At 38.3% G+C, this 14,590-nt stretch overlaps 1 protein-coding gene across 3 annotated transcripts in view; it reads left to right on the top strand.

The window, feature by feature from the left end:
* MAPK14 (mitogen-activated protein kinase 14) overlaps nt 1-14,590 on the top strand; it is a 112,432-nt gene that overhangs the window by 76,592 nt on the left and 21,250 nt on the right. For all 3 annotated transcript variants that reach the window (XM_006882041.1, XM_006882043.1, XM_006882042.1), the window contains exons 7-8: nt 4,563-4,677; nt 5,259-5,330. In XM_006882041.1, the coding sequence (XP_006882103.1) occupies nt 4,563-4,677; nt 5,259-5,330 (187 nt within the window). The remainder of the gene's footprint in view (nt 1-4,562; nt 4,678-5,258; nt 5,331-14,590) is intronic.

Raw genomic sequence — 14,590 nt, 5'->3', positions numbered from 1 at the left:
TAAAATAGAAAAAAACAGAGAATCCATAAAATAAAAAGTTAGATTATGACAGAATATTATGAATAACTGCATAGCAGCAAACTGGATAATCCAGATGAAATAGGCAAATGCTTAGACGCATGGAACTTAATCAGACTATCTCCAGAGGAAACAGAAAATTTCAACAGACTCATACCAAGTGAAGAGATGAAATCAGTAATCAAAAATTTCCCTGCAGCAATGAATGGAAATCCAAATTCTCTGTAAATGTTCATTAAAATTATTTAAAAAAAAAAGCCCAGACTCTTTTGCTCTGTATACTGTTGAATTGACATACAGATTAAAAACATTTTTTAAAAAATTCCCTTAAGAAAAAAGATATCTTGGCCCACATGGCTTTGCTAGGGAATTCTACCAAGCTTTTAGAGAAGAATTAACACTTGTACAGTTTAAATTCTCCTGAAAAATAAAGAATGAAACTCCCTAATTTAGTCTATGAAATAAACGTAATCATGATAAAAGACACCAAAAGGAAACTACAGACCAATTGCTCTTATGAACATACCTGGAAAAATATTCAACAAAATACTAGTGACCAAAATTCCACAGCATATTTAAAGTCATACATCATGACTAAGTGGAATTTATTCCAGAAATGTTGGAATGCATGGTTCGACATTAAACAAATGTGACATACCTTTTCAATAGAACAGACGAAAAGAACCATATGATCATCTCCTTAGGTGCAGGGAAAGCAATTAAAAAAAACAATACCATTTCTTGATAAAACCTCCAGAGAACATTAGAATAGAAGAGAAATTCCTCACTATGATTCAAGGCATATATGAAAAACTAACACTGAGAGCTTTCCTCTTAAAATCAAGAACAAGACAAGAGTGCGAAATCTCACCATTTCTATTCATTATTTTATTAGAAACCTAGCAAATGCTATAAGACCAGAGGAAAAGAAGAAAAATTACTCTTTTCATAGGTGAACCTATATTTTAAATTCCAATAGTCCATAAGAAAACTTCTAGAGCTAACAGAAATTTAGCAACTTTTCATAGTACCAATTCAACAAAAGTAATTCTGATTTCTATACTATCTTTAATGAGAAATCAGAAAAGAAAATTAGAAACAAATCAACTTACAATAATCATCTAAAAATAAAATTATTATTGTATTGTTTTTATGTGCTGTTCAGTTGGAACTGACTCTTAGCTGACCCTCCAGCAGGCAGTAGAATCGCACAGGAAGAGATTGTCCATCTTTGTCTTGTAGAGCAGCTAGTGAATTAGAACCACCTGCCTTTGGGTTGGCACTGCAGCTCCTTGCCACTGGACCACCAGAGCTCCCTGGTGGGAGAATGAAAGAGCTAGGAATAAATCTAACCAGGTCCAGGAAGGACATACAGTAAGGGCTATGAAACACTGCTGAAAGAAATTAAAGAGTTAAATAAATAGAAATATACTCCTTCCTGGATTGGAAGATAGGATTGTTAAGATGTCAGTACTCCCAAAAGCAATTTATACATTCAGTGAAATTTCAGTCAGAATTCTAACAGCCTCTTTAGAGAAATAGAACATTTAATCCTCAACTTTATGTAGAAGGCACAAAGGCCTGAATAGATTAAACATTGCTGAAAGAGAACAAAGTGTAAGAATCACACTTCCTGATTTTAAAACAATTATAGTAAGCAAAACAGCCTGGTACCGGCCTAACAATAGACTCATAGACTGATGGAAGAAACAAACCTATTTTGAAAAATCCCATTTTTGAGAATATTGTGCTGAGTTCATTTAATGTGGAAACAAGTATCTCTTTGATAAATGATGCTGAGAAAATTGGATTTTCATATATAGAAAAATATTGAAACAGGATCTGTGCCTTACATCATAACCAGCCACCCTCCATACACACACATCCCAAAAAGCAAAAACAAAAAAACCCACACAAAATTAAAATGGATTAAGGACCCAGGTGTGCAGACAAGCAGAGACCATACTTACAGACCTGACTTTCAATGTATGTAAAACTTTAACAACAAAAATAGAAATAACTAACATAGTATCGTCAAATGGTTTGAATAGACATATCACCAAAGAGGACATTCAGATGCCCACAAAACATGTTTGGCATCTTTACCCATTACCAAAAGAGGTGCAAACCAAAACCACAATAGGATGGCTGAGATTAAAAACAAAATAGCAAATAACAAATGGAGAGGATATCGAAACCTTTATCCATTCCTGGTAAGAATGCAAAATGATACAACTATTGTGGGAAACAATGTGACCATGTCTCAAAAAGCTAAAAATAGAACTAGCAAATGACCCAGAAATTCTACTCCTACATATGTATCCAAAGATTAAAAGCAGAGATTCAGATAGAGATGTGTTCACTGCAGTGTTATTCACAGTGGCTCAAAAGTAGAAATCATCTCAATGCCCATGAGCAGATGAATGGATAAATATGGCGTATACATACAATGGAATACTACTCTGCAAGTAGGAGAAATGAAGTCTACATAAATGCTGCGATATGGATGGAAAGGGAATACATTTACAGAATGAAATGGACAGACGCTGCATGGCCTCACCTACATAAAAATAGAAAAGCAAATATATGGAGACCAAAATCTATTCATGATTACCAAGGACGTGAGGAAAAGGGACGTATACAACAGTGACTCAAAAGAGTGGCTGCTAAAACTTAGCAAAACACCTATGGAATTTGGTTTCTTGGAAGATTAGTTTCATAAGGCACCCTAGTTATTCACCCAATTAATATGCTTAATGCTTCTATTGTAACTCCCAGTTCAGTACATAGTGTCTGGACTTTTAAAGACTTGCAAAATGCCATTCATGGCACACAATTGGTCTCTATTCACTTCTAACAACAGAGGAAGAAGAGAATCAGGCATAGGAGGAGAATATGCAGTGTGTGGTTAATTGCTTCCATGAGCATTTACTTTCATTGCAATGAGACAAGAAGAGTTGGGATGATACCTCACAACCAACTGATCATTTTGATGAAAGATATCATGAACTAATTCCTGATGAAAGGGGGCAGGATAGCAGAACAAAATTTCAAATTCTTATGGCGCCACCTTTCTGGAACCTTCGTAGGTAGATTAACCCCCTTGTAGATAAACTGTCACCCTGAGTAATCTTTAAACCTTAAAACAAAAATGTCCTTTAACATCATATTGAAATGAATAGTTTAAGAACTGTTCATATGAGGTCAAATTGACAACAACTCAAAAGATTAGATAGACACTTTAGAAGGGCAGTGAATTTATGTTAATAAGGAAGGAAAAACATCAAAGATTGGGGTTAGAATGATTGCACAGCTAAAAGAATGTATAATCAATGCCACTAATGGTACAAATTGGAACTGTTGATTCAATGTTATGCTTTGCTGTGAATATTCTGAACTAAATTTAGAGGGGGGCAAAATAATACTATCCTTGTGAATATCAGACCTTTAAATTTAGAACAAGCAATTTAGTGAGCTGTCTAAGATACATTGAAAATAAGAATAAGTGATCTATTTTCATTTAAAGTTAAATTAGAAATTTAATACAATAATTACTATTAAAGAATCCCAAAGAGATAATTAGTAGATTAGACAGGTCTAAGAGGAAAAAAATGTAGAAATTAAAATAATTCATATAAAAGGTAAGTGAATTTTTTCTCTGTAAAAAGCAAATGGCTCAGAAAATAATGTTTTGGGTTTTGCTCAACTTCTTAGAAATATTTGCAGGTAATAGAATGCACCATTTCAAACATTTTGACAAATTAATATATCCACGTATCAGCTAACATGCTCCCTTACTCCTAATCCTGGTTTTAGGCAACGAAAGGTTTTCATTTTGACGCTATAGATGATTTATGTCTTTCCTTGAGTTTCATATAAATGGAATTATTTAGGTGTATTTGTTGCATATGACCTTTGCCTAGCATAATGGGGTTTAGTTTTTTGTGTTTTTTTAAATTGTGTGTGTGTGTGTGTGTGTGTGTTTGCCATTAAATCAGATCTGACTGGTACAGGAGGAGATTGCCCCTCCTTCTCCAGAAGAGCATCTGGTGGATTTGAACCACGTACCTCTGGGATTGCAGTGCAGCTTCTTGCTGCTAAGCCACCAGAGCTACCTAATGTTTTTTAGTTTCTTGTATTATTGTATGCATCATATTTTACTCCTTTTTATTGCTGAGTAATATTTCATTTTATGAACATGCCACTGCCTGTCCACTCATTCACCTACTGATAGACATTTGAGCTGTTTTCAATTTGTAAATTAACTGTGAATAGTCATGTATCGACATTGTAGGGACCTATGTTTTCCTTTCTCTTGGGCAAATACCTACGATTCGTATTTCTTATTTTGCTTTTTGTGATTTTCTTTTTCAAACTTCATACTGCCTAATTACTGTGCATTCCCAATAAGAACCAGGGAATCTGGGTATGGAAGTGCTTTATTGTCATCCTTTTTCAGAAGGACCTAGAGTTCTTTTCCCACCTGTCTTACAAGTCTCAGCAATTTGCTTACGCAAATGTCTAATTCCTCTTTTCCCTCTTAGATCCTGGACTTCGGACTGGCTCGCCATACAGATGATGAAATGACAGGCTATGTGGCCACTAGGTGGTACAGGGCTCCCGAGATCATGCTGAACTGGATGCATTACAACCAGACAGGTATTGCTTGCCTTCATTGCCTTATGAATAAATGCCATGTTGAGTGTATTTGCTATTCTCTGGAGTGGAGATGGAGCAGGTGGGAAGAACATCTTTTCTTCCTTCAGTGATTTTTTTTAAGACTTACAAATAAATATTTTCTTTGCTCTAATAGAAGTGGGGCTTTAACATAGTTTTTAGACTTTTATTTAGCACTTCAGTTTTCATTTATTCAGATTTTAAGCATATTCACTGAATACTTTTTACACAAAGAAAATTATGAGGTGGTTGTTCAAAATCTTGGCCCCTCGATATTCCATGGGAAAATCTACCTCTTACCTGTAAGAAACTGTTTCCCCTCTGGAAATAATTTCTTTCTTTGGATTTAACTATATTTTTAGTTACTCTATCCTTGAAGATCTTTAATGGCATGAAGAAGGTCTTAATAAGCTAGTTTATTTCTGGACAAGTAGAGAATATTATTATGGAACTTCAAATGCCTTAAATATTAACTATTAAATATGGGTCCATTTATGGTTAAGTATAATAAAAATAATAATAGTGACATTGTATGTACTTTTACTTCTCTTTCATTTTGCCAGTTGATATCTGGTCAGTGGGATGCATAATGGCCGAGCTGTTGACTGGAAGAACCTTGTTTCCTGGTACAGACCGTATCCTTTGAAAAGTTTTGGCCTCTTGTTTCTTATCTGCATTCCAGTTGTCCATGACAACACACTACATTTTACCTATCTGTAGGAATGGCTTTTTGCTATTTTCATAGTCCAGATATGCCTTATGTGGTCTTCCCTGTTGCTGAATAGCTTGCCATGCCAAGAAATAGGCTTTAATTTACTTTTATGAGTAGGCAGAGTTCCTCATAAGCTGGAAAACACTTTAAATCTTTCAGATGTCATCATTTTGCAAAGAGTCCCTTATTATGTTAATCTCGTCCCAGCAGTTCTGAGATCTGAGCACAAGTCATGAGAAGCTTCAGATCCCAATGACAGGTTCAGTCTGCTTGCACAAACCCTTAATGAGCACAAGATATCCATTTATAAATCAGGGGTATCTTGCTTTTATGTTTGGTTGACATGTTAAAAAGGCTATATTTGGTCCCTGTAATGATACACCTGCTGACTCGTTATGTTTGTTATTTAACAACACATAGTAAAAACAAGAAGTGATAAGGTCATCCTGACATGTGCCCCTTTTTTTTTCCATTACAACTTTATTTTTATCCCAGATTGGAGCCAACCCTTCATTTACTGCCAGACTTATTGTCTAGGGTATGGATCATCAGGACCCCTTAATTTTAGCTCCTCTCCTATCCATTGCATGCTCATTTCATGATTTAATAACAGTGACATCAGTATACGATCTGTTGGGACTCCTGTCGGTTCCACTCAGAGAAGATAGTTAGATAAGAAAAAAGCCAGTGTTGAAGCATGTGCCTTGAATTAGGCTTGGGGAATACTGGAAAGTTTGGGTGACTGCTTTGAATGAATTTGGTTGAACCTGTAGAGAACTTGCAATCCCTCTGCTCTGTCTTGCTTAGAAACCTAAAAGCTGTTTTAGCTCTTTATCTTCAGCAGCTGCGTCCTTCCTGTCCAGGTACTCCATCTTCTGCTAGAGAGAACATACTTTCCTAACTAACTGAAAAGCCTCTGCTCCTCAGGTAAAGCTGTTTATTTCTCTCTGAATATTACTGGATAAATAAAAGTCCACTAGAGCTAGTTCCTGCACCTTATTCCTTCCTACCCCTAGGGTTTATGTTCATTTACTATCTAGTGTTTTCCTTTTATCCTTTGCTTGATTTGTTTAATAATCTATTTCTAAAAGCTGTGTTGCATACATTACAGTCTATGTTAAAACCAAGAAATACCATAGTCTCTCTTTTCCTGTATCACAGATTCCCTTCCTTCAGTCTGTCCTCCCAAGCCCACTGCCTGCTGCTATTCTCTGCTTCCCCTTCCCTCTCACTGGTTGTATCTCTGTCTTACATTCAGTCAGTCGCGTGCGCACGCGCACACACACACACACACACACTCACAAAGTGGCAGAGTGACAGGCAATAGGGTTTACTACTTAAGAGCTCAGGCACTGAAATAAACTTTCTGAGTTTAGATCTCTTTTCATTCCTGGCTATATGAGTTTGAACAGGGCTTGTAACCTCTGTGTGTCTTGGTTTCCTTAACCATAAAATGATGATAATAATACCTCAGAGAATTGTTATGAGAATCCAGTGGGATTATATCTGTAAAATATTTAAAACAGCCTGCTAGTAAATGTTTACTATCATCTTCACTAGTGGCTTTTATAATTGCCTCTTCACCTTTGAACTTCATTATCTAGCAGTGAATCCTTAAAGGCCTTAAGAAAAGAGTAGGTCACCGTGGCTGGCTACTGGAAAGGTTTCAAGGCATGGTGGTTCTTACAGTTCCATTTCACAGCAGCTGCCTGTTCCCTAATGGTTTATCTCTTTCTGAATGCTAACTTTAACCCTATAAGTAATCTTCTCTTGCTGAATAGATCTTATTCTATTAAGAGCATTAGATGGACAACTTAATATTTAAACTTGTCTTAATTTGTTGTTGTCGTTAGTTATCATCACTAGTTGGAGTGCTCTCGAGTTTGTGGAGACCCTATGAATATTTTCTTCAAGTCTGTGCCATCTTCACAATCTCTTATGTGCTTCAAAGCCATCATTGCAGTCACTGTATCAGTCTATCTCTTTGAGGGTCTTCCTTCTCCTTTGCTGGCTGGCCATTTAAGATAATATGCCCAAAGAATGTGAGATGATGTCTCATTATTCTTATTTTTGGTGGTTTGTCTTCTGAGACAGATTTGTTTGTTCTTTTCACAGTCTGTAATAGATTCAGTGTTTGTCTCCAACACCACAACTCAAGGGCATCAGTTCTTCCATCTTCCTTATTATCTAACTTTTGAATACATATGAAACAATGGAAACTATCATGGCTTCGGTCAGATGCACCTTAGTCTTTTAAAGTCTTGCTCGTTAGCACTTTAAAGAGGTCCTTAGCAGCAAATTTGCCTGTTGTAATGTGTTTGATTGCTTGACTGAAGCTTCCATTCATGTTGATTGCAGATCCAAGTAAAATGAAATCTTTGACAACTTTTACCCATTTCCCATAATGTTGCTTAATGAGCCATTATGAGGCTTTTTATTTTCTTGATGTTGAAGTATAATCCGTCCTGAAGGCTTTCAACTTTGAACTTCATTAATAAGTGGTTTAGGACTTTGTTTTCTTCAAGCAAGATTGTATCATGTGCAAATCACAGGTTATTGATGAGTCTTCCTCAAATGCTGATGCCACATTTTTCTTTATATAGTCCAGCTTCTCAAATTATTTTGCTAAGCATACAGATTGAATAAGTATGGTGAAAATGATACAAACTTGACACACACCTTTCCTAGTTTTTAAAAAGCGCTATACCCCGATCTGTTTGAGTGACTGCTCTTATATGGATCTGTGTTCCAGTTCTGCATGAACATAATTAATGGTTCAGCATTCTCATTCTTCACAATGTTAACCACAATTTAGTCACCACTATTCAGTCAAATGCCTTTGCATAGTCATTAAACACAAATAAACATCTTTTGCTTGTGTATTTAGCCTAGATCTGTCTGACATCAACAGTGATATGCTTCATTCCACAGCCTCTTCTGAATCCAGATTGAATATCTGGCAGTTCCCTGTTGATGTACTGCACTATTTTGAATTCTCTTCAACAAGATATTTCAAATACTGTTCAGTGGTTTCGTATTCTATTGGATCACCTTTTTTTAGAATGGGCACAAATATAAATCTCTTTCACTTGGTTGGCCAGGCAGCTATTGTTGAATTTTTTTGGCATAGAAGAATGAGCCTATTCAGGGCCACATTTGTTTGTTGAAGCATTTCAGTTTATATTCCCATAATTTGTACCAATGCTTTCAGTGCTGTTTGGACTTCTTCTTTCAGTATTTGTTGTTGTGTGCCATTGAGTCAGAACCAACCAGTACTTGACCCACCAGCAGGTATTCAGAGACACTGAATTGCACAGAAGGAGGTTGTTGATCCATCTCTTACAGAGCAGCTGGTGGATTCGAACCAGGTGGTTTTGGGATTGCAGCACAACTTCTTACCACTAAGCCACCAGTGGTTCTTAATTATATGTAACCTCCTGAAAGGGTGAAACACTGGTTAATTATTTTTGGTGCATATCTCTGTATATTCCTTTTCATGCTTCCTGTATCATTCAGTAATTCACCCATGTTGTTGTTATGTGCCATTGAGTTTCCTGCGACTCATAGCAGCCCTGTGTACAACAGCTCTGAATTTAGCTCTATCTTGAGCCAATCTCACCATCTCCAACACGTCTACCCTCATTCTCCTAGTTACTGTGTCAGTCCATCTCATCTTGGGTCTTCCTCTCATGAGCAGTCCCTCTACCCTTCCAAGAATGATGTCCTTTTCCAGGGACTGGTCCCTCCTGGCCATGTGGCCCAAGTATGTGAGATGAAGCTTCAAAATCTTTGCCTCCAAGGACCAGCTTGGTTTCACCCTCTCCAGGATAAACCTGTTTGTGCTCTTGACAGCCCATGATATGTTCAGTACTCTTCTCCAGCACCAAAATTCAAATGTGTCAGTTCTTCTTCTGGCATCCTTATACATTGTCCAGCTCTCTGATGCATAGCAAGTAATTGAGAAGACCATGGCCTGAATCAGGCACACCTTAGTCTCCAGACTGACATTGTTGCTCTTCAGCACTTCTGAGAGGTCCCTGACAGCAGCTGTCCCCAAAGCAATTAGTCTTTTGATTCATTTTAGAGTTCTTATTTTAGGAATTCACTATTGTCTTCTTGGCTCTTTTTTTCCAGGTGGTTTTTAGATCTAAATCATAAAAGTCAAATGTGAAGAATTTATGCTTATAACTTAATAACCTTCCTCTCATCCATTGCTATCTATGTGAATGCTGTTTTGGTTGCCTGGCAAGATGGGGGAGAAAATGTTTTCTCTTTTGCTTTTCTTGCCTGAAATCTATGATCTTCTATTTTAGCAAGGTTGATCTTAACCCTCTCTGTGTATCAGAATCACTTTGGGGAGCTTTTAAAAACTCTAGCTTCCCAGGTGCTGCTCCAGAGACGCAACATCAGTCGAGTGAGTCAGAGTACAGGCTTTGATGTAGTATTTAAGTGCCCCAGGGGACTCTCGTTTGCAGCCAGCGTGGTGTACACCTAGTGTTAACCCAGTTGTATTTTAGCTTTAACCTTGCTAATCCTACAAACTTTGGTTGAGGTGTGTTTTTTATTGGGGTTGTTTTTGTTTTTTCATTTTCTTTTATTTACAAATAAAGTCAGAATGTAAAAAAAAAATCTGTGATTAATCAACTCAGAGGCCTAGAAGGACATTATAAAACATCTAATGTTTTTTCACACATAGTGGGCATGGTGTGTTTCTAAATGCCACACAACCCCCAATGTTGTTTTTCATAAGTGCACTATACGAGTATTTTTTTCCCTGTTTACTGACTGACTTTTTTTCCCCTGTCCAACCATTTTAGTGTTAATTCTTTGTGCCTGTTAACGTGGAAGTTTGGTTCCCACCAGCCAAGTCTCTTCCCCTCAAGTTTCTAAATTAAGCCCTTTTCCTGTAGAATTCCTTCCCTGCTCTGCAAACTACTTTCTGTAATGCAGGGAGAAATTACTTTTTCTATGCTGGGAACAGCCCTCCCCAGTGTAGTCAGCCATAGCCCAGGAAGAGCCAGGTCTGTACACTCCTTGCCAGAGAGGCCACTGAGGCGAATAAGGTCACAGCCACACACATTCCCCTCCACCATCCTGCTGGGCTGCCATCACTCAAGCTCTTCAATCTCTTAGCCACGCTGATGCTGCAGGGCAATCCCGAGAGCCACAGGCTCAGAAAGGTGTTACGTCCTTCCCTCAGAGGCAATGGGTCCTACAGGGCACCCTCCCAGGGGCTCCCAGGACTAAGACACTTGCAGGACCCCTGCCTACCTCCAGACCTACTCATGTGCAGACTGTGACAACCACCACACACAGCTCTCCATCCAGCCTTGCGTCCACCTCCAGCGTGGCTGCACATAGGCTAGAAGGCGCTCCACTGCTCTCAGGCCTGTCTATAAGCTGCCCTAGAGCACACGCACAGTTTCAGTTGTGTATTTGCTGGAGACCGGAATACTGTTGAACTCGATTCAAAACTGTGGCTTAGGACTTTATTGTGCAAATATGATCAAAAAGAATTTTTTTTTTGGCTATTGAATGAAGGTGAATGAGGCTGCAGTTCATTTCAGGAGATGTCACAACACATGTGCCATGTATGCTTGGGCATGCTACATCAGAACTTTTTTGCATAATTTTGTTGTTTCTGTTAGGTGTGACCGACCGTATTATTTGCACAGGTATGCTATTTGGGGGAAAAAATAGCTATTGAACCCCTTGTCTTTGCGATGAAGAAACAGGGTTGGTTTTATCCTCCGCAGTATTCCATCTGTTGCCTCTTTTCCTGATTTCTAGATTTCCTCTTTTTAAAACCTTTAGCAAATAGGCCACAGCCACATACATCTTATCCCACCATCCAACTGGCTGGCCATCATGCTACGGCCATTTGAATTACATCTTCTTCCTTTGCCCTGAAAGGCATGTGGCTATTTATGCTTTAGAATACCCTCTGGTTGCAGAGCGAGCCTCTAGAGGGTGCTCTTTATTTGAAAGTTCGGTTTTCTCTCTTTTAGCTCCAACTAGCAATCATCTTGCCCTTGGAACTGGTGTTTTTAGCTTCTAGGTAAGCTCTATCCAATAGAACCTTCTGGGATGTTGAAGTGCTTTTTATCTATGTCGGCCCGTGTGGTAGCCACAAGCCACCTGTGACTATTAAGCACTTGAACCGTGTCTAGTGCAATTAGCTCACTCACTCATTGACATTGAGTTAGAACTGACTCGTAGCTGACCCTCTGGGATACCAAGGCTATAAAACACATGGGAGGAGATTACCCATGTTTTCTCCCCTGACTAAGGGACTGAATTGTCTGCTCTTTTCCTTTGACTTGCCTTTAGATGTAATTCTTCATGCGTAGCTGGAGGCTGCTAAATTGGGCTATGCCATGTTAGACCTCTGTCTCAGATTTTGCAGTTAGTCTTCTCTCTTGAGAAATTCTTCTGCTCATTCTTGTTATTAACCCCTGGAGTTCTCAGAAAGAGAAAAGAGATAACTCACTTTTGTCTTAGAGATAATTGCGTATTGTTGGATTAGAAATTATGCTCATTTGTAATTCTGCAGAGCCTTCCCATCAGGCTCAATAAGGGTGTGATTTTCCTAAAAGAATAAAGGCTTTCTTTATAAGCCCAGGTGACTAGACATCAGATGGACACAACTGACAGAATGTTATGAAGAAGTAAGGATCGAGAAATTTCCCTTCAGGTATGTTGTTGTTAGGCATCCACAGGTAGCTTCAGATTCATAGTGGAACTACCTGACAGAGTAGAACTGCCCTCAGAGGACTGTGTAGGTCATAATCATCACAGGAACAAGTTGTAATGTTGCCTTATTTGAAATACCATTAATTTAGAATAGAGTAAGTCAGTTGAATCATCATCTCACATATTATGAGCTTGTGGCTGGAAGAAGCTATTCCTTGCTTGGAAATAGTGGAAGGTCCAGTGAAGGAGAAGACAGACACACAATGAAATGGGTGAACATAGTGACTGCAGCACTGGGTGAATGTGTCAGAGAGGATGAGGATGGACCAGGGTAGGAGGAGGTTCAGATGTGTTGTCCATAGGGTTGCTAGAAGTTGTACTAGACTCAACGGCACCTAGCAACAGCAAGCCACTTCCAACTCAGTGACACACAACAACAGCCTTCATTCTTTTCGGATTAAGAAAAACATTGATAGAGCCAAAGCTTCTGGTATTTTCCCTTCCCTATTAATTCCACCACTCGATGCTTGTTTTTAAAATACTATCTTTTCATTATTCTAAAGCAGTTTCGAGTTAGACATGACAAGAACAAAAGAAATGGAATCCTAAATAAAATGTTGATGAAGAAAAATATTAAATTGTTATTTGCCTTTCTGTCTATTTTCCCAGGAAAGGTAGAATTCTTGGTCTTGTCCATAGATCTACAATACCCTCAGAAATGTTCTTTGTGGAGCGGAGAGATCATTGTTTCGAGAAGGAGAGAAGATAGTCAAAGTCTTGTATTAGTTCATCCTACCCTTCCACAGAAGGGTTTCCTCACCTTCCAGAAACCCATGTTCTGACTTTGCTCCTTAAAGGTCCCTCTCCCCCCATTTGAAACTACAGCTCGTCAAGAGTAGCAACAGGTTATGGAGTTAGGTCTTGACACTGGTCATTTTGGTTGCCTCCAGTTCTCTTGCCTGTGGTAGTTTCTCAGTATTCTCTCTTATTTTCTTTATCTTTATTTATTGGCCTTAGTTTAAGTTTGGGGTTTTTTGGTTCCATTCTTCTTTTCTTTTTTTCTCTCTTGACCTACTGATTTTATCTATATACCTTTTACTTGTGGTAAAGAGGGCTTAGTTCCAAAGAGTAGTCTTGGGCCTAAGTAATTGTCCATTTTCTTATGAGGGGGTTTATTATTTAGATTTTTATGTTGTGATCATTATGGTTAAATCATGTCATAAACTAAAGGTGAAAATATCTTCTGTCGAGGGAAAAAATTTAAGCCTATTATGAAGGATGACAGGCTATTGAAAGCACTAATTGTCATGATTTGGTTAAGTTTTACTCAGCTATTAGGGCTAGAAGCTCCTTCTGGCCTTAGCTGTCTGGGCAAATTGTAGTGGCCTTTTGGTAGCTGGTACTATTGGAAGACTGGCCATTTCAATGGATTTATCAGTTCTGGGAGTATCTGTGGTGATTCCCTCTGAGATTAAATGCTTTGACTCCCTTCATAGACTTTTGTTTAGCATTTTGTGTTTACTAACCTCCTAAGTATTAGCTATCATGGTATTCCAGCTGTCTTTGTCCATAGCTCATACAGACTCATACACTATATCGAAACACTCATGTCATAAACACTTCAGATGAAATGTTCGAGAACTGCCTTTTACCGGGGGTGGGGGCGGTGTAGAGTTTCCATAAGAGTATGGCTGTTCTGGGTTTTGAGAGCAAGTTGGAGGAGTAGAGCTGAGTATTGAAAAGTCTTTTTTGGTTCAAACAATATAGGTGATCACAGTATAATGATCATAGTAGAAAGTAAGTTAACAAGAGTTACTTGAATACGTGTCTGTTTTTCTATGAAACAAAAATATCATAACATTACCATAAAAAAATACCATGTTGTTGTGTATTTTGAGTCAATACCAACCCATAGCAGACTTTACAGTGGGTTTTCAGAGGCAATTAATCACTCACATGGGAGGAAATTGCCCATCCTTCTCCCATAGAGCAGCTGGTGGCCTCAAACCACATGTCTTCAGAATTGCAGTGCAGCGTCTTGCCACTAGGTCACCAGAGCGCGTATATATATATTTAAAGCCATAGTAGAGTTAAAAATAAGGGCATTGAGAAGAAGCAGAGATTAGTTCTGAGTCGAGCTATTCAGGAAGACATGATAGCGAAGTTTTTGCTTAAGTAGAACTTTGAAGAGTAAATAAGGAAAGATTTAACTGATAGAATCTTGATAAGATTCCTGTTTCTAACTTACATAAGTAAGAACTTGAAATCTGTACCTGGAATCTTTGGTGTGGATTGAAGCACTGAATGCCTTCAAGGAATAATGTTGTTGTTGTTGTTGTGTGCCGTTGAGTCATTTGCAACTCATAGCGACCCTATGCACAACAGCAGGGTTTACCCTGCTCTATCCTGCGCCAACCACACTGCCTCTGACACACCCATCTCAATTACCCCAGTCACCGAATCAATCCATCTCATAGAGGGTCTTCCCCT

Source organism: Elephantulus edwardii, unplaced genomic scaffold (assembly GCF_000299155.1).
Source record: "Elephantulus edwardii isolate Elephantulus edwardi_28Jun2011 unplaced genomic scaffold, EleEdw1.0 scaffold00017, whole genome shotgun sequence".
Taxonomy (NCBI): Eukaryota; Metazoa; Chordata; class Mammalia; order Macroscelidea; family Macroscelididae; genus Elephantulus; species Elephantulus edwardii.
This window is presented reverse-complemented; position numbering and strand designations above follow the sequence as displayed.